At 42.0% G+C, this 19,791-nt stretch overlaps 1 protein-coding gene across 1 annotated transcript; it reads left to right on the top strand.

The window, feature by feature from the left end:
* Positions 1-3,045: 3,045 nt before the first annotated feature.
* LOC145399493 (uncharacterized) lies at positions 3,046-4,992 on the top strand. The gene is made up of 3 exons (XM_080272098.1): positions 3,046-3,076; positions 4,064-4,548; positions 4,918-4,992. Exons 1-3 carry the CDS (start codon positions 3,046-3,048, stop codon positions 4,990-4,992), a joined length of 591 nt encoding a protein of 196 aa, XP_080128224.1.
* The last annotated feature ends 14,799 nt before the right edge of the window (positions 4,993-19,791 follow it).

Here is a 19,791-nt window from a genome sequence, read left to right as displayed (position 1 = left end):
TCTCTCTCTCTCTCTCTCTCTCTCTCTCTCTCTCTCTCTCTCAGGGTCAACACCACTATTATTTCATTAAGGATCTAGAACAGCTAATAAAGACGGTAAAAGACCTGAATTATACCGAAGGTGAAGAGACTGAAACTAAGAATAGGAAGTGAGAGAGAGAGAGAGAGAGACGAGACAACATCAAGAGAAGGCTAGAACACCAGGAAAAGCGAAAGTTAGCGAGTTACACGGGAGAAGGGTGTAAGTGAAGGCAAGCCGAGATTTTAGAGCGAAAGAGAAAATGAGTAAATATTACCTCAGAGGAGCAGACGAAAACACGGAACATTCTGGTACTTCAGGAGAGGAGCAGGAAAGGGAAGGATAAACGGGTAACTCAAGGAATGGTAAGTTAGAAATGAAGAAAATGGGATGAGAGGATGTAGATATATGAGTGAGGGTGGGGGAAGGAGAGAGGAGAGGAGAGGAGAGGAGAGGAGAGGAGAGGAGGAGAGAATACGAGAGGAAAAGAGAACCAGGGAAGGGAAAATAGAAATGGATAAATCTAAGAAGAGTAAAGTAGAAAAGAAGAATATGGAATGAGAAGAAGCATAGGAGAGTGAAAGGGCGGGAAGGAAAGAAAAGAGGAGAGGAGAGGAGAGGAGTGCAGAAAAGCAGAGCAGAGCAGAGCAGAGAAGAGAAGAGAAGAGAAGAGGAGAAGAGAAGAGAAGAGGAGAAGAGAAGAGAAGAGAAGAGAAGAGGAGAAGAGAAGAGAAGAGGAGAAGAGAAGAGAGGAGAGGAGAGGAGTGGAAAAAAGCAGAGCAGAGAAAAGAAGAAGAAAAGAGAGGAGAGGAGAGGACTGGAGACGGGATGATAAGTGAGAGGAGAGAATAAAAAGAATGGGAACAGAATGAAAATGTACACGGGAAGGAAAGGAATTCTTAAAAATGGAGAGGGGAAGCAAGGACGGTGGAGAGAGAGAGAGAGAGAGAGAGAGAATAATAATAATAATGATAAATTTAATAATAATAATAATAATAATAATAATAATCTATCTATCTATTGCCAGACGCCATAATCCCGTAAAGGGTGGCCATTTGACTTTGAGTTAGTTGTTTTACGGGGAGGGGCACTAACCCTCCACCAACCCACTTGTTGACACGTAGGGAGCACGTATGGTTTGGTTATACGGTTACCACCCAGCGTTGTAAATGGTTTCCTGGCTTACAGGAAACCATTTGGCTTGTCACTCAATGTAAAGCCACTCAATGTAAAGGAAAGAAAAGCAATAAGATGTGACAGGAAAGATGGGAGAAATAGGAAGAGAGGAGGGCAGGCACAGAAAAAGAATGATAAAGGCTAAGGAAGGAGTAGGCAGCACTACATCAAGTGAGTGGATGATGGTCGCCACCACCTACCACAAAATAATAACAATAAAAATAATAATAATAATAATAACAATAATCATCATCATCATCATCATCATCATCATCATAACGCGAAGGATGGACCAATCGAACTTAGCAGGAGGAAAAAAAAAAAAAAAAAAAAAAAAAAAAATTAAATTAACTCTACGAATTTTTGTCCGGGAGTAAAAACGGGGTAAAATATAAGCTCTCCCCCTGCCATGTCACTCCTCCTAAACATTAACCACGACAGGGAACCAAGTGTTAATTAGCACCTGCAGGATAAACAAAGAGCTTAATTAATCATCCCAGTTCTGTTCCTACTAACACAAATCCTGCTTATGACCGGGAAGTGATATTACGCTTCTTTTTGCATTAAGAAAACACATGGGAAAACTGTGTTCTTTCCTTGTCTTTCCTGCAATAAACGTGGGAAGACAGTATTCTTCTTTCCTTGTCTTTCCTCCAATAAACATACCTAAACCAATCTTATTCTAACTTGGCCTAAAACCACCATCTCTCCACCTTGAATACTGAGTTGTTACAAGAGAGTAACACTAAAACATAACGCCTGTCACGAAGAAGTCATATGAGAAGAATGTACAGTTACGGAATTGTCTTATTCTACCACTGGACTATGTGAAATAAGCTGCAAAGGGACAAAAATCTGGGTCAGGTTAAGGTAAAAGGATTACAGTTATGACACGGAATTATTAAACAGTACTATTATTATTATCATTATTATTATTATTATTATTATTATTATTAATGCAACAAGGCAGATAGATTCTGCACTCTACACTCTTTGTCCTTCTTTAAAATAATCACTCTTAACCCCTTCCATTTGAGGGTGTCATTTGTATTCTTGCTACCTCCATATGATTATCTTCAACTTAAGGGAGACTTTCAAACTAGGGTGGTTAGACACAGCCTTCATTATTCATTTCACTTCTAAAGGACCTGGATGAAAAATACTTTAGTCCAATGGGGGACTAATTCAAATGAAAAATACGTCTTCGGATTGGCCGGATTGACGGGATTACGAAAGGGAACTGATATGTCCAAAAAGACCAAAACATGTATAAAGATTTTATGCTATAATTTGGAGATTCAGCAGTCTATTGTCACTGCCCTTCCTGCCCACTGTGATTAATAGATAGAAGACAGAGATAGATACATTAGCTACACATACAATAGACAGATGGACATAAGATATTCAGACATAAACTGATATATGAAGATGGATGGATGAACAGGTAAGAACAGACATAAATAAACAGATACAGACTGACTACACAGATGAATGGATGGACAGACAGATAGACAGATGGATAGGTAGGCAGACAGATATACAGATAGACAGAGACATTACGACACGAGAAAGGCAAGGGAATATTGTACACCGACATTTGGCGATTCAGCAGTCCACTGTACTTTCGATGCCCTTCCTACCCAAAGCAAACTTAGCTACGACACGGGGGGTATCGTAAGTGTGTTTGTGAGGCGGCGTCTGTGCAGCTGGCCTCACCTTGACCCAGTGAGAGGGGGAAGGTGGATCACGCCACTATAAATTCAGTCCACCCTCACCCACCGCCATCACAGCCACACCGGCCAGCCCATCAGCCACCACTTTCTCACCTCCAGCTTTTTTAATTCATTCAGGATGGCCTTTTCTCTCCTCCTGATTGGACTGGGTAAGAAACTATGATCAACAGAAATCCGAGGGTAAGATGCCTTTGAACAAGAGAAGACGTGGGGTAGTCACATCATCCTCCACTTTCTTTTTTCTTTTTACTCCAACATAGACTTTTCCCTCCTGACTGGACCTGGAAAAATAAAAATTCCAGAAGACCTCCAATGGACCACAAGACTATAAATTCAACCCATCATCACTCAGCACCATCACAACCACATCAACCATCGAATCAACCACTACTCTCTCATCTCTAGCATTTTATTTCTTCAAGGACGAGATATTCTTTTCTGGGTAAAACTACTGCAATATGGTTAGAGCCGTGTTCTCGTCGGCTCAGGAGATTGCCCGGGATATATTTAGTGTACCATCATGCCGTCTAGGCTGATATCTGAGTGAAATTGCTTGACTGACAACTTTGGGTTCTTTCCTCTTGAGTAAAAAGCTGCAATCGTTATGCAATGCAAATCGCCAAGAAAGAAATAAGGAGCTTCCTAGAGCCACTTAAATAAGCCCTTAAACCCGTCAACTTAGAACCTAGGAGATGATAATTACCAAATCTCACTGTCACACTCCTGACTGTCTAACACACCTGAAAGCCACGACCCTCAATCCCACCCAAGGCAGTGGTAAGTTGCTGCACTGTAGAGTAGTAGCCAGAGACATATTCAACCTCTGACCACAACATTTCAACTATTACAACCCTACTACCACAAGATGATTGTATTCAACTTCAGTGTGGCCTCTCGTAGTCTATGGGCTATTACCACAAAGTTCAGTTGGCATACCACGTAGGTACCTTAAACCCCAATTCTCCCTGTCCGTACAGCTGGACTGTCATGCCAGGGTGAGAGTGGATACACTCACGCAAGTCCCAGGTACTAATATAAAAAATAAATCTTACCTACATTATTCTGTACTATCATCTTCTGACCTACTAACATGCAAATTACGACAATACCTTAACTCACAACTCTCCTTCCCCCAGCTGTGGTGTGTTCGTGCAATGCCCAGAATGGGTACACCCTGCCAAACCCCGGGTATGGATACAGCGCCCCTGATCTGAGGGCGGAGGCATCATTCCTGAGCCAACAGGAAGACCCTGTGGAGGCTCTGGCAAGGAACATCGTGGGGGGCGGGGTGCCAGGGTCAGATTACCCGATCCTGGCGTCTGTGCCGGACACGGGGTTCTCGTGTCTGGACCAGGAGTTCCCGGGTTACTTTGCTGACACCGCTGACGAGGCCGGCTGTCAAGTGTTTCACATCTGTCAGTTTGACGGCCGTCAGGACTCCTTCCTGTGTCCCAACGGCACCATCTTCAACCAGCAGTACTTCGTCTGTGACTGGTGGTTCAATGTGGATTGCGCTGCATCCGTCGAGTTCCGCAGCCTCAACGCAGAGATCGGCAAGGAGATGACAGATGCTGCTGCCTCCTTCAGAAGTGACGTGGTGGCGCCCAACCAGCTCTACAGCGTCCCCCAGCAACGCCAGTCAGTGCCAGCGCCATCACAGACCTACAACGGCGCTCAGCAGCGACAGGCGGCAGTGCCATCCCAGTCCTACAGCGCCCCTCAACAGAGACAGTCGGCCCCCACACCCTCCCAGACCTACGGTGTTCCTCAAGAACGTCAGGAACCAGTACCTGCACCGTCACAGTCCTACGGCGCACCACAGCAGAGGCGGGTGACTCCAGCACAGACCAATAATGGGTCCCAGCAGCGACAGGCGACCCCGCCATCACAGGTTTATGGCGCCCCCCAGCAGCGACAGTCAGCCCCCGCACCCTCCCAGACCTACGGTGCCCCTCAAGAACGTCAGGAACCAGAACCAGCACCGTCACAGTCCTACGGCGCACCACAGCAGCGACAGGCACCAACACCACCCTCACAACTCTATAACTCGCCTAACAGATTCTAGGCGCTTCAGGGAATTAGATTTTGTCAGAAATAATGACTGGACCTAACCAAACCTAATATCAGACCACTGGACATCTTCCGAACTGATACTGTGCACTGAACATCCAACTCAACCCCCTCCCCATGCCCTCACAACAACAACAGCAACACAACTCCCTTTACAGGTTCCAACCACTCTAAGTCATTGAGTCTTTCCAGGATGAATGACCGAACATCGCGTGCGACATGGATAAACATCTCCTATTTAAACACTTCCTTTTTAGCCTGGTCCGTCAGTCACCGCGGCAGACAGTGTGTTCCTTTACCTAATTTCCCTCTTGGCTCCCGACCCCACTGTCTTTCACTACTCTTCTCACTTTCACGGCTGTCTTTATATTTACCTTTGTGCACTGATCGACTCACGTGTCTCGAGATGCTTGTAAATATTTATTCCATGCAATAAAGAAATAAGGAAATTATGATTGTTAATTAAATTCTGAACTCGACGACGACGATGATGATGATGATGATATATGATGATGATGATATATGATGATGATGATGACGTGTCTGTGAGTATAAGTGCAACTGTTTTTGTATACCCGCACTTGTTTAACGTATGCCAGTGAATCTGTATGTATGTGTGCGTATGTGTTTCCCTCTGTGTGCCTGAGTTTGTATAGTTCGGTAAGTTTATGTGACAGTGGTTTGTGTGTGTGTGTGTGTGTGTGTGTGTGTGTGTGTGTGTGTGTGTGTGTGTGTGTTAATCCGCAAATACGAACAACTCTACCAACATCAGGTGAACCGTGCAGACACAGACTTAAAATAATACCAAAAAGAAAAGAAAAGAAATGATACAGTAGAAAAATACCATCTGAACTTTAAAACAATACTGGTGTCCTTCGGAATACGAGAAACCTGATAAAATGCACACACACACACACACACACACACACACACACACACACACACACACACACACACACACACACAAAATCACTGCTCTCACTCACTACCCTCAATCATTCCCTCCCACAACACTCCTTTCCTTCTTCCCTCCCTTCTTCCTTCTTTCCTACTTCCCTCCCTTCTGCATCTTCTTCCTCCTTTCCTTTCTGTTTCTCTCCTTTTCTCCTTCCTTGCCTTCTGTACCTTCTTCCTCCATTCCTCTAGTCCTCCCTTACACCATCCTAACTACCCTCCGTCCCTTTCTCTCCCTCCCTCCATCCTTCCTTCCCTCCTTTTTTCCTCCTCTCCTTTCCTCCACTGCCAATGACCTGCGGCTACCAAGGTGTGAGGTGCGGGAGTTTACTTGTGTTTGAGGGAGCGTGACGCATTCGAGAGGTGGGGGAAGCAGGGTGAAAGAGGAGAAAAAGGAAGAGGGAAAGGACAAGGGTTGGAGGGAGAAAAAGAGGAGGGTTGGAGAGAGAAAAAGAGGAGGGTTGGAGAGAGAAAAAGGGAAGGGTTGGAGGGAGAAAAAGAGAAGGATTGGAGGGAGAAAAAGAGGAGGGTTGGAGGGAGAAAAAGAGGAGGGTTGGAGAAAGAAAAAGAGGAGGGTTGAAGGCAGAAAAAGAGGAGGGTTGAAGGCAGAAAAAGAGGAGGGTTGAAGGCAGAAAAAGAGGAGGGTTGAAGGCAGAAAAAGAGGAGGGTTCAAGGGAGAAAAAGAGGTGGGTTGGAGAGGGAAGAAGAGGAAGGTTGGAGGGAGAAAAATGAGGAGGGATGGAGGGAGAAAAAAGGAGGGTTGGAGGAAGAACAGGAAGGTTGGAGGGAACAAAAAGTATAGGAGGAGGAAATGAGAGAAGGGGAGGGGGAAGATGGAGGGATAGAAGAAGAAGAAGAGAAATAATGTAGATGAGAGGAGGAGGGAAAGAAAGAGGATGAGAGGGAAAGGAAAATATAGTGTATGAGGAGGAAATGTATTGAGAGAAAGGAGGGTTGGAATGGGAAATGAGAATAGTGTAGGAAGAGGAAATGAGAAGGAGGGGAGGAAGGACGAGAGGACAGGAGGAGGAGCGATGAAAGTGCAGGAAGAGGAAATGCAAGGAGAGAAATGAAGTATGGAAAGTGAAGAGGAGGGAAAGGAGGAAAATGGAATGAGAAGAGGATGGTGATGTAGGAAGGAAAAAAAATGCCCAGAAGGGAAGAAAGGAAGGGTGTTGTAGGAGAATAGGAGAAAGGGAGGGAAGAGGTGTTGAAAGGAGGTGGAAATGACAACGAGGGTATGCTGAGAGAATGAAGAGAGTAATGAGTGGCGGGTGGTGTGAGGTGGGAGAGTTTGCTTGTGGGTGAGAGGGCGTGACGCATTTGAAGAACCAGGGTGAAAAGGAAAGAAGGGACGATAAGAGCAGAGGGGAGAGGAGGAGGGAGGGATGGAGTAAAAGAAAAAGTGCAGGAGGAGGAAACTGGAGAAGGGAAGGAAGGAGGTGAGATGGAGGAAGGAAGGAAGAAGAGTAGAGGAGAGAAGGGAAGGAAGAGGGGAGAAAGATATGAAGGAGAGGAAAGGAGAGGAGAGGAGAGGAGAGAAGGAAGAGGGGAGAAAGGTAAGATGGAGAGGAGAGTAGGGTAGGAAGGAGGGATGAAAGTCTCTCAAAAGATTCTACCTAAAATGAGCAAGACTAATAAAAAGATCACGGGCTTCAAGGAGGTAAGATCCCTAACCCATTTCAGCTGTACTGATGGCTAAGTGTGGTCAGCTGGTAGTAGGTCTAAACAAACTGACTCCTTCATACCCTCATCACTAAGTCTCAATGAATTTCCTATAACCGTGATACAGTAGCCATTCAAGGTGTGGCTGTGGCCAATTTATCTCAGGTTAAAATAAACCCACTACTGGCCTGGCTGTCCACTTAGACTGTCAATCAAAACTAACAAGCTCGGCTTTTCCCTACTTGATGGCCGGACGCTTAAGCTCATCCGTCCTTAAACTGGCAGTTTAAAGGTGTTTTTCGTCCTGCAGGGTGCCTAGTCATCCTCCTCACTAGGCAAAACCAGTTGGGTTGCAGGTTTAGTCACCGATAATCCGACCATGAAACAGGTTGTACTCGATTACCTGGTACCAGTATGTCTGATCTGACTAGAACAACATCCTCAATTCTTTATCATTTCACTTTCCCCACTTAAGGATAGGGTGAAGTGGAGTCCAGAGAGCAAGGACACAGAAAAACACGAGAGGGAGGAGCAATCAACAGCGTACCCAGTGAAACGGACCACATACACATTCATTCATTCTTTTTTTAAACGTTGTAAATTATGGAAGAAAATGAAAGAAAAATTTTAAAAACAAAAGAAAGAGGCAGAAAATGTAAACAAATGTTCGTTTAGTTTGTGAGATGGAACATAGATTAAATGCCAACTAAGTGTGTGTGTGTGTGTGTGTGTGTGTGTGTGTGTGTGTGTGTGTGTGTGTGTGTGTGTGTGTGTGTGTGTGTGTGTGTGTGTGTGTGTGTGTGTGTGTGTGTGTGTGTGTGTGTGTGTGTGTGTGTGTATCCTGCCCATTAAATTCATAGTAGTGGAAAACAGCGTTATGAAAATAAATTAATTAAATGATAGTAGTAGTAGTAGTAGTAGTAGTAGTAGCAGCAGTAGTAGTAGTAGTAGTAGTTATAATAATAATAATAATAATAATAATAATAATAGTAGTAGTAGTAGTAGCAGTAGTAGTAGTAGTAGTAGTAGTAGTAGTAGTCTATCTATCTACCTATAGCCAGACACCATGATCCCGTAATGGGTGGCCGTTTGTCTTTGAGTTAGTTAGTTACGGGGAGGGGAACTAACTCTCTGCCAACCCATTCGCTGACACACAGGGAACAAGTATGGGTTGGTTGGTTACCACCCAGCGCTGTAAAAAGTTTCTTAGCTTACAGGAAACTATTAGGCTTGGCACTCAATGTAATGTCAACTAAAAAGGAATGCAGAGTAATGAAAAGTGACTGGAACGATGGGAGAAATAAGAGAAAAGGGCAGACAGAAAAAGAATGACAGAGGTGAAGGAAGAAGTAGGCAGCACATCAAGGAAGTGAGTGGATGATGGTCGCCACCACCTAAATTGCATACTTTCTACCATTGTTATACTAACTCAACGGGCATCACTTTCACCTCGTAATGCAACAGCAAGACACGCAGCTAAAACACCTGACACAACGATACACAAGTTAACAACAACACCATCACAATGCATGGATTAATTATTTTCATTTTCACACCATGTGAAAATATATCCACCCACTAAATAACCATGAGCAGATAATTTCATTTCTGTACAGCACAGCTACTTAATCGATAAAGTAATGTTGTGCACCAATGTCCCACAGTGCTCACATCTACATTTTCCATTGTACCGTACTTGATTGTACTTTCACTACACTATTATCGTTAACACAACCGAGTTCAGAGTTACACAAGATGCGATCACTAACACTGAATAAAATAAGGATACACGATAAACTCCACACAGTGTTATCTTCACATGTAAGTGACCAACGGTGGGTAGAAAAACTGCCATTGTGTATAGTGGGTAGGAAATGCAAGTCCTTCGTACAAAGAACCGAGCAGGGTGATGCGTTTCAGCACCCACTGACCAATTCTTTCATTATATTATCACTGTTAATACAAAGAGATTCACAATTGCACGATTCAAACACTAGCACTAAATTCCAGAATATGTAACAATAAAATACAAAAAATGTTGCTTTAACTCAACACATGGTTTCCATAGACACCGGCTGACAGTGTCTAAAAAACAGTCACAAGATCATAAACTCGTGTGGTGACGATTGACCATATCGCTCAGCAATGCCTTTTTTTCTTTTCTTTTTCGTTAATTTATTACCAAATCTTTCAACACAGAATCATAGGTGCAACAAGGCTGGCACAAGAAACAAACACTAGTACTGAGATACACAAAAATGTCGGATGATACACCAAATACTCCATCACTACAGCAGAACTATTATCGGTCATTAATTTCCAATTATTTTCTAGCCTCCTTCAACATAACACCGAATCTCCATATGGAAACACCACACTTCAACATAGTTATACACCAATGATTGCCTTCTTTCACTTGACACTCATGTACAAGTCTTTTTATAATTATGCATAACTTATTTTCTACATATCTAGTCACCGTTTGCTTCTACAAATGGGAACACTGAGAATAAGTTTACTTGTTCTTTTCTTGCACTATATTTTATATTTATCTAAACTGATCTCCAGGATTACACTAGGTACACTGCATTTTCTACATTCAGGAGCAGCATGTACTGTACCATATACACTCACTACACCACTGAAGGGTCTTTTTTTTATATACTATTTATATATACTGTATATATATTTTTTACTATTTATAAAGATATGAACTGATTTCCTGTTTACGTTCATATGTACACCATTTTCTACAATTCGTCACAGATACCAGCCTTAGTCATGACCAGGTGTCTGCACTACCTGAGGGTTGAGTCAATTTTCCCTTAAATGTCAAAATCTCTGTGCCTCAAACATTTCAAGTAATCAGTCATTTTGCCTAAATTTAAACATCTGTTATCAACCAATGACGCCAGGCCAGGAGAGGTCAAAGTTTCGGTGTGCATGTGTGTGTGTGTGTAGATAACAAATCCTTCCTCACTCGCTTTTATTCCAGTGTTTTTCCAACTCCTTTATTGACCACTACATCCTCTCTTCACAGCCTCCTATATTTTCCAGTCTCCTCTTCCAAACGCTTCTTCTAGAACCCTATCATACTGCAATCCTTCAAGCCTTTTTTTTTTTTTCTAACCTATCTTCATAGTCTCCTACATTTTCCAGTCTTCTCTTTCTAACTGTTCATCTGGATCCCAATCATACTGCAATATTTCTAGCATTTTCTTTCTGGCCTATCATTTGCCAGTCTCACCGGACCCCTTCTTTCTTCAGATAAACTTCCTCAAGTTTTGGTGTGCACCTGTGTGTATATAACAAATCATTCCTCAGTTCCTACTATTCCTATGTTTTTGTGTATATAACAAATCATTCCTCAGTTCCTACTATTCCTATGTTTTTCTAAGTCCTCTCTTGACCACTACATCCTTAGTCCTCTCTTCACTGCCTCCTACATTTTCCAATCTCCTCCAGCTAACAGTTCTAGAAGCCTATCATACAACAATCTTTCTAGTCTTTTCTTCCTAACCTACCCTTTGCCAGTCTTGTTTCTACAAACAAATTTCCTTTCTCCTCCCAAACAATCTTTACACAATCCTTCCTAAAATAAAGTATGTCCTTTCGCACTCTGAACAAATGTTTTTGTCTCTTTCCTAGAACATCCTTCACCAGCAAACCTGCTGGGGCAACTTTACTTCAGGGTAAACCAGAAGTAGTGGGAAGCCTTAATTCAGGATAACCTGAAGTAAGGGAGGGAAGCGACTGGGACCCTACTTAGGATGAAACCTACAGCAGGGGTGGGGGGGAAGAACAACTGGAAGATCAGTTCAGGATGGATCACAGCAGGAAAAGAGAATGAGCAACCCTCAAGGGGTTTCCACCTCGCAGGTTCCACGGGGTTGGAGTCAAACTTTTCCAAAGTACTCAGATCGACTCCTTCCACACAAGTGGACAATCGAGAACCCACCCTCACCTACTGATCCCCAACCCAACAACTTTCACCCTGCAGCAGCACAACCCGAACCCAATCACTCCCCTTACGGTTTTGCACCATGATCAGATGCAGTCCTAAGGCAGCATTCAGCTTTGCCTATTTTCTCTCAAAACCTATCTAATCCTCTCTTCCTACACATTATTCATCTTCCTCTGATCAGGCCTTCCCAACTCTTCAATGTCCTACCTCTCTTCTTTCAAATCTATCATGGCACTGGGCCCTCTGCTTACCAATTCTTCCTGTCGTTCCTGACAAAACTCACTCCAGTCTACTCTGTTCCAAACAACCCTTCTCATTTCTCTGTAAATTAGCCTTTCCAAAATCTCTCTCTTCTCCAATCAACATTTCTAGTGTCTTTATTCTCTCCTGATCTTTCCTTACTCCTTTCTTTTAACAAATTCACCCAAAGCCTCTCAATGCCAACCATTCTTTGATTTCATCCTCTCTCTCTCTCTCTCTCTCTCGCTCAGTACCAATCCTTGCAGTCAACAACCACAGACACCCCTCTCTCACTCTTCCGCTGTCCAAACCATTATTTGTTTTCATTATTTTGCTCTTATGTTCTGTTTTTCAAATCTTATTACATTTGAAAAATGTAATTGCCAGTAGTGTCTCGATGGAGGAAACACTGAATATTTTCACCATCATTACCAAAGGCTCGACTGCGTTTTCCTTGCAGTGTCCACCTATATACTGGCCTTTTTGTGCCTCACACTGATACATGTTGTCTAGTCTTATTAAACTTCACCACCACTACCGTCATGAGCAAGAGCTCAATGCATTTTCCTTGTAGTTCTGATCTACCCACTGAATCTTTTTTTTTCACCATCACTATCAAAGGTAGGTGGTGATGACCATCATCCGCTCACTGCATGAAGTGCTGCCTACTTCTTCCTTCACCATTATCACACTTTTTTGTGTGTGTGTGTCTGCCCTATCTCTTGCTATTTTTCCCACCTTCCCTGTCACTTATTATTACTCTTCTTTCACTTTTAGGTGGCTTTACATTGAGTGGCAAGCCAAACTGTTTCCTGTAAGCCAGGAAACCATTTACAACGCTGGGTGGTACCCATTTAATCAACCCATGCGTGTCCCCTACGTGCCAGCAAGTGGGTTGGCAGAGGGTAAGTTCCCCTCCCTGTAAAACAACTAACTCAGAGACAAACAGCCACCCCTTAAGGGATTATGGCGTCTGGCTATAAATAGATAGAAAGATTATCAAAGGTTTGAATGCATTTTCTTTGCAATGTCCACATTTGTACAAGCCGTTTTGTCTCAACCTTTACTAAAATATTTTCAAGTCCACTATTCTGATGTTCAAAAAAATTATTTTAATTTTAAACTAACTCCTTCAGTACTAAAAATCTTTCCTCAAGATAAATTAGTCTTGAGACAGCATGAATACAATCTTCATATGAACGGAGTTAACTACTTGAAAGAAGCGAAGCACAAGTTAAGACACATTTTACACAGAAATACAAGATAGAGATACAGACAGATAAGTAGATGGATGGACAGTGAGTGAGGAATGCATATATAGACAGACTGACAGAGGCTAAAACAGAATGACAGAGAGTGAGAAAGAGAGATGCTTGGATGGATAATGACCGAGACAAGGATATCCACAGACAGATAGTTACAGAAAGAGGGAAATATGCAAAGATGGGCTCTCTCTCACACACACACACACACACACACACACACACACACACACACACACACACACACACACACACACACATACAGTGAGAAAGAGAGGGGGGGTGGGAGAATTTGCACAGATTGACAGAGACAGATATAGATAGGTAGACAGAGCGAGGATGGGGGGAGATGCATAGATGGACAGACTGACAGAGACTGAGATAGATATATAGACAGATACAGATCGTGAGAAAAGGTGAGATAATAATAATAATAATAATAATAATAATAATAAGTAATAATAATAATAATAATAATATATGACGACACCTATTATACTTCTATTGTTTACAGCTCCATTAACCTCTTTAGTACAATAAGGATGACAGAATAGGAGGGGGAGAGGAGACAGGAGGGGAGGGGTGAAGAGACGAGAGAGAAGGAGAAGAGAAGGGACAGGAGGGGAGGGGAGGGGAAGGATTGTGTGTGTGTGTGTGTGTGTGTGTGTGTGTGTGTGTGTGTGTGTGTGTGTGTGTGTGTGTGTGTGTGTGTGTGTGTGTGTGTGTGTGTGTGTGTGTGTGTGTGTGTGTGTGTGTGTGTGTAAGGGAAATTTGAGAGAGGAGGGGTAAAAGAATGGTGGGAAAGTGAGGGTAAGGATGACGAGGAAGAGGATAAGGATGACGAGAGAAAGGGGAGAAAGAAGAGACGAGGAGTAACCTAAAGGGTACTTAAAAGTGGAGCAAAAATGTGAATGAGGGACAGAGGGAAAAAAAAAAAAAAAAAGAGGGGAGGGGGAAGGGAGAGGGAGGGATGAATGAAGGGGTGAGGAGGGAGGTAGGGGGTGAAAGGAGAGCAAAACTGTGAATGAGCGAGGGAAGTAGAGGTGAGGAGGAAGGGAGGGGGAGGAGAAGCAGGAGGGAGGTGGGGAAGGTAGGGTTGGTGATGGGGGAGGGTGTGATGAAACAGAAGGGGGTGAGAACGGTCAACATGGGTGGGGCTGGTGGAATGAGAGAGAGAGAGAGAGAGAGAGAGAGAAACCTTACCGCACTAATCTTTAAAGTTAAAATTAAAAAAAATATGAGTAGTGTGTACTACAATTATGTTGACAAAAATTATGAAACTGACCGAAATCAATGTTCATATTTTTCCGGGTCATTTCTTTCGATACACTGTTTAGATGTGGAGCTGACGGGAGAAGGAGGAGAGGGAGACCGTGAGTGAGGAGAAAGATTAATATTAAAAGTGCGATGAAGCGGAGTTCATGTTTATCGAGCCTCTCACCACACAATGGCGTTTTTTTTATCTCTCAAGTTTATTCTCGTTACCTTCAGACGACTGATTTCAGGAATGCAGCCCAGCAGTGGAAGGGTTAACGGAAAGCATCCTAGCAGCAGAAGGGTTATCTAATTTCTGGCTGTATCTAACTCCTCCAGTTCAGAAAGTATCTCCTAACATCAAAAGAATCGTCTGGGTAAAGTAAAACTACAGTGTTCAGGCTGAAGGAAGATCATTGAAATAATGTGAAATTTTTGTCGCTTCCCAACATTTCACCGCAAAATTCGTTCATCCCAAAGAAAGTTAAAAAAAAAAAAAAAAAAAAAGCCTGAATTCAATTTCTTCTATGAATTTTACAATATGTGCCCACTGTCCTAGATCTGAGGCATGCTGGAATTAATCTTAGCGAGCTCCTCTCCGTTGCATAACCAAACTTGCAGACGTGAGGTGAGTAAAAGAAATGCGAACGTCTAGTGTGGGGTGAAAGCACTTTCCCTAATGTCGCCTTTCCTAACTAAAAAGCTATTCTGAAAATCTTACTAAATCACTGACAGTCGCTCAACAATTTTGTGAGGCTGCTTAAATCCTGGCATGAGGCTCCTTTTTCTTCATATTATATATATACAGTATATATATATATATATATATATATATATATATATATATATATATATATATATATATATATATATATATATATATATATGCAACAACCAGACTTTTATTAGGCTCAGGGTGTGTTTTTCGTGATGGAGGAGTTTCATACTGGCTCGTATTCACGTCGAGTATGATAACTCCTAAACACCTCTTCCTTAGCGATGTACTTTTCGACATGAGTGGTTAATATCCTACTGTACGTTATTTATGCAGAATATGACGATACTGGAAGAATTTGTGTAACACACAAGAGGACAGCAAGGTGTAATAAACAAAATAAATCGCTTACGAAAAAGTGTTAATAAGGAGGGGATGGATACAGCATTCATTAACCCATTCATAAAAACTCTCCCCTTGTCAATAAAACTCTCTTGAAATGGCAAAAATAAAACTTAACATCACCGGAAAGAACAGTTTATCCCATAAAGACGATAAACAACCACAAAGCTTAATAAAAATCGTCTGTAGTCATTGGAGGGTTTAATGCCAAGACTTGCATGCAATATAGACAATACATTCCTTTTTAAATCAGTCCCTGAGTTTATAATGCTAATACAGTACTCGCGTGGAATATATGCAGTGCAATTCTTTTTATTACAATCAATGAGGTTTTAACGTCAATACTCGCATGTAAAAATAGGCAATACATTTCTTATTATAATCAATGAGTTTTTAATGTCAGTGCCCTCGCGTGTAAAAACAGGCAATACATTTCCTTCTCTTTTTTATCTAATCAATCTCAGTATTTACTCCACCTGTTTGCACATTCGACTCCAGGCAAACCACTCACTGTCCCGTGCGACAAATTCTGCCAATTCATCTTTCGTGATTAACATGGAAATAGAGGCAAAGTGTGTTTTATCCCAAGCCTTGCGCGCGCGCGCGCGCGCGAACAAGAGCTAGCAAGCGAGAGAGAGAGAGAGAGAGAGAGAGAGAGAGAGAGATGCACAATCCATAGACAGATGGGAGGAGGAGGAGGGAGGATACAAAAAATATATGAACACAATGAAAATGAGAAACAAATTAGAATATGGTACAAGATACGTAGATTTCTTCAAAATTTAATCACCCAGAAATTCATATGAAAAAATTACTCTCCACCATAAACTATTATAATTATACTCCTATTATTACTAAGGTATTCTTCTGCAAAAATCAATATTTCCAAAACTACAAGACGCACAGTCGTCTCAAAAATAATCACTCACCTCCAAAAAGATGATCAACACCAACACTTACAGTGGGCTTCAAAAGGTGGTGTTCACATCTAAAACTAGTCCATCAAAAGTAGTCAACTCAATAACTTCATCGCCTCCAAAAGTTACAGGGTCATCCAGAAGTTAGCTGTCACACCTGAAATTTGTCAAACATTAAGGTTCCAAATGTACAGTCACCTTCAAAAGTTATTCACCCCCTAAACGTACAGCATCCCCCCCCCCACACACACACAAAAAAAAAAAAACTAGTGGCCACACCTAAAACTGAGCTATCTCTAAAATTACAACGATACAGTTACACCAAAAAATATATATACTCATCACCAACAGATACAGCATCCTACAAAAAACTAATAGCCACACCTGAAAATGAGATATCTCTAAAAATCAAAGAAACAGTCACATCAAAAATTTACTGGACTCCAAAGGCTAGTGTCAATATTTCTGTAAGAACACAAAAATACAGTCACATCAAAAAGTATTCGCCAAAACCAAGTGTCAAATAATCTGTCTCTAAAATCACACAGGTACAGTCACCTCCAAAAGTTACTCACCATGTAGATGTAGATGGAGTTACAGCGTCCTTCAAAATGCTATTGGTCACACCCAGGCCTGTGAGAAGCGATACAACGGGTCCATTCCAAACAGTCCCGCCGTCAGCCTCAACAAAGAGACGTGCTAATGATGAGTGCTTTGGAGAGAGTGGCAAACAGAGGGAGAGAGGGAGGGAGAGAGGATGGGAGAGAGGGTGGGAGAGAGGGGGAGGGAGGGAGAGGGAGTGAGAGAGAAGGGGAGGGAGAAAGATAAGGAGAGGGGGAATGTGGGAGGAAAAATATGGATGAGAGAAAGACGGAAAAAGGTAAACAGAGAGAGAGAGAGGGGGGGAGGGAAAGGGGGATGTGGCAGGAAAGATAGGGGAGAGAATGAGGGAGAAAAAGTGACGGGGAGGGAGAATTAGGTTGGAAGAGAAGAGATACATATATGGATGAATAAATATAATACCTATATAGTGTATACATATATGCCAGAAAATGGAAAAGGATGACGATGAGGAAAGGAAGAAGCAGAAAGGAAAGAGAAGGGGAAAGAAACAATTACATTTTTTTTTAAATCAGATAAATTCCTGCGCATGAGATGATATAGAACAGAAAACTACTTGTAATATACATAGGAAAGAGAGAGAGAGAGAGAGAGAGAGAGAGAGAGAGTGTGTGTGTGTGTGTGTGTGTGTGTGTGTGTGTGTGTGTGTGTGTGTGTGTGTTTAATGCCCGCCTAAAGTCAGACAGATAGACAGACAGGCTTACCACTTCAATGGGTTAGGAGTAGGCAAGGGAAGGACTGAGAGTTTAGACTGTTTATTTAGTTGTCTGTCTATTTCTCATTGCATCTCTCTCTCTCTCTCTCTCTCTCTCTCTCTCTCTCTCTCTGGACAAATCAGAGGGAATTACCAGGAAACACCAAGCTCACGAATATAAAAACAATATATTACCAAAACCTATTCAGAATTACACTATACTCTTTTTACTCTAACTTGGCTTAAAATTACCACCTCTCCATCGTGAACACTGAGCTATAACAAGTGATTAGCACAAGAATACGTTGCAAGTCACGTTGAAGTGCAATGCAAAGGATGTGGAGCCGAAGCACTGCCAATTCAGCCAGTGAGCTACGTGAAATGTGCTGCAAAAGAAGGAAAACCCCGGCCAAGTGAAGGTAAAAGAACTATGTCCATCCATCATCCACACCCATGTCGCCCTATAACCAGGAAAACCCATTCCTACCCCATAACTAAGGGTCATCGACTTCCAAGCAACTACGATTTAGTATTTATGGTGAGTGGCCCAGTTCCGTCAAATGATAACAAACAAGAGAAAATTGTCATATGAAAAAAATAAAATTAGGATTAGTCACTTTAAATGGGCAGAGATTTTCATCCTTTTGTAGCTTATTTCCCGAAGCAGAGACAGAATACAGTATTATGGCACGACATCCTTGCTATAGCACTTCTTCATGACTAGCACCCTATTCTAGTGTTTATCCCTTGTTACAGCTCAGCATTCCAGATGGGGATGTGAGAATTTTACACCAAATTAGAGTAAAAAAGAGTATAGAGATGGCAATTTAGGCCAAGTTAGAGTAAAAAGATTAAAGATAAAAATTTTAGGCCCAGTTTGGAGTAAAATAGGTTTAGAGATGACAATTTTTGGCCAAGATAGAGTAAAGGGAGTATAGTTAGAGAAGAGGTGCAAAGGAGGCATCTAGGCCCACGAGGAAGCGAGCCTAAGTATGTTTGAGTTTACCCTGTGAGAGTGACTCTTTATTAAGGTTATGTCATTAGGGTGGCGAGTCATGCCATTAGCTGATTGTGTGTGTGTGTGTGTGTGTGTGAGAGAGAGAGAGAGAGAGAGAGAGAGGGGGGGGAGGGAGGGAGAGAGAGAACGAAAAGTTGAATTACAGGTACTGTACCACAAATATATTTTTTTAAAACTGAAATGCATACGCACTCCCCCCCCCCCAGAGAGACAGAGAGAGAGAGAGAGAGAGAGAAAGAGACCGCTAGTTAGAGCCAGACCAAGTCAATATGGACAGGGGTATTTGAAGGCTAGACTACTGAAAAAGAAAAAGGCAAAAAGGTCTGAATATGCGGTTAATGACATGGGTTTTGAAAGTGAAATCAGGGACGTGAAAGTAACAGTGGGGGATAGTCTTAGTCTTTCCCTTCGATACCGTATTTTCCATTTCATTTTTGTGATCACTTTACTCTTTTCACTTCACCTAGGTCTAAAATTGCCATCTCTCCCTCTTCTATGCTCAGCTGTAACTATAAACACTTGAATATGGCGCTGATCATGAAGTGCTGTGGAAAGGATGAAGGGTCCTAGAATAGTTTTATTCCACCACTGAGCTACAGAACATATATATATATATATATATATATATATATATATATATATATATATATATATATATATATATATATATATATATATATATATATATATATATATATATATATATGCAAGGATGAAGGAATCCCGTAAACCATTCCTTCCAAGAAAAAAACAAAAACAATACAAAGGAGAGCCAAATTCAAGACCCGTTCATTTCGAGATGCTTGGACACACTGCGTTCGAAAGACTGGAGATCATAAAAAGTAGGAAACACGGAGGGAGACAGTTCCAGAGATGACCTGATGCAAAGGGTTGAAAATCTGGGCCAAGTTAAAAGTAAAAAAAAACTATTGATGATTTGTATCAGTTTTGGGGAGACGTCTAGAAGTGATGGCATTGGAAACGAAATCCCTTAACCCTGACTATGCTTACGTCTTTAATTATGAGTTTTAGCGAGATGACCGCAAGTAATGGCATTAGAAACGAAATCCTTTAACGTCCTGACTTTA

This window comes from Coenobita brevimanus, chromosome 49 (assembly GCF_032717465.1).
Source record: "Coenobita brevimanus isolate Jiangsu-jjx chromosome 49, ASM3271746v2, whole genome shotgun sequence".
NCBI lineage: Eukaryota > Metazoa > Arthropoda > Malacostraca > Decapoda > Coenobitidae > Coenobita > Coenobita brevimanus.
This window is presented reverse-complemented; position numbering and strand designations above follow the sequence as displayed.

What these genes read in the sequence shown, in the direction of transcription:
- LOC145399493 (XM_080272098.1), top strand. Translation starts at nt 3,046, where the DNA reads ATGGCCTTTTCTCTCCTCCTGATTGGACTGG. An exon ending in TCTCCTCCTGATTGGACTGG is followed by an intron (nt 3,077 to 4,063) that starts GTAAGAAACTAT and finishes TCCTTCCCCCAG; the next exon opens with CTGTGGTGTGTTCGTGCAAT. An exon ending in CGCCCAACCAGCTCTACAGC is followed by an intron (nt 4,549 to 4,917) that starts GTCCCCCAGCAA and finishes GCACCGTCACAG; the next exon opens with TCCTACGGCGCACCACAGCA.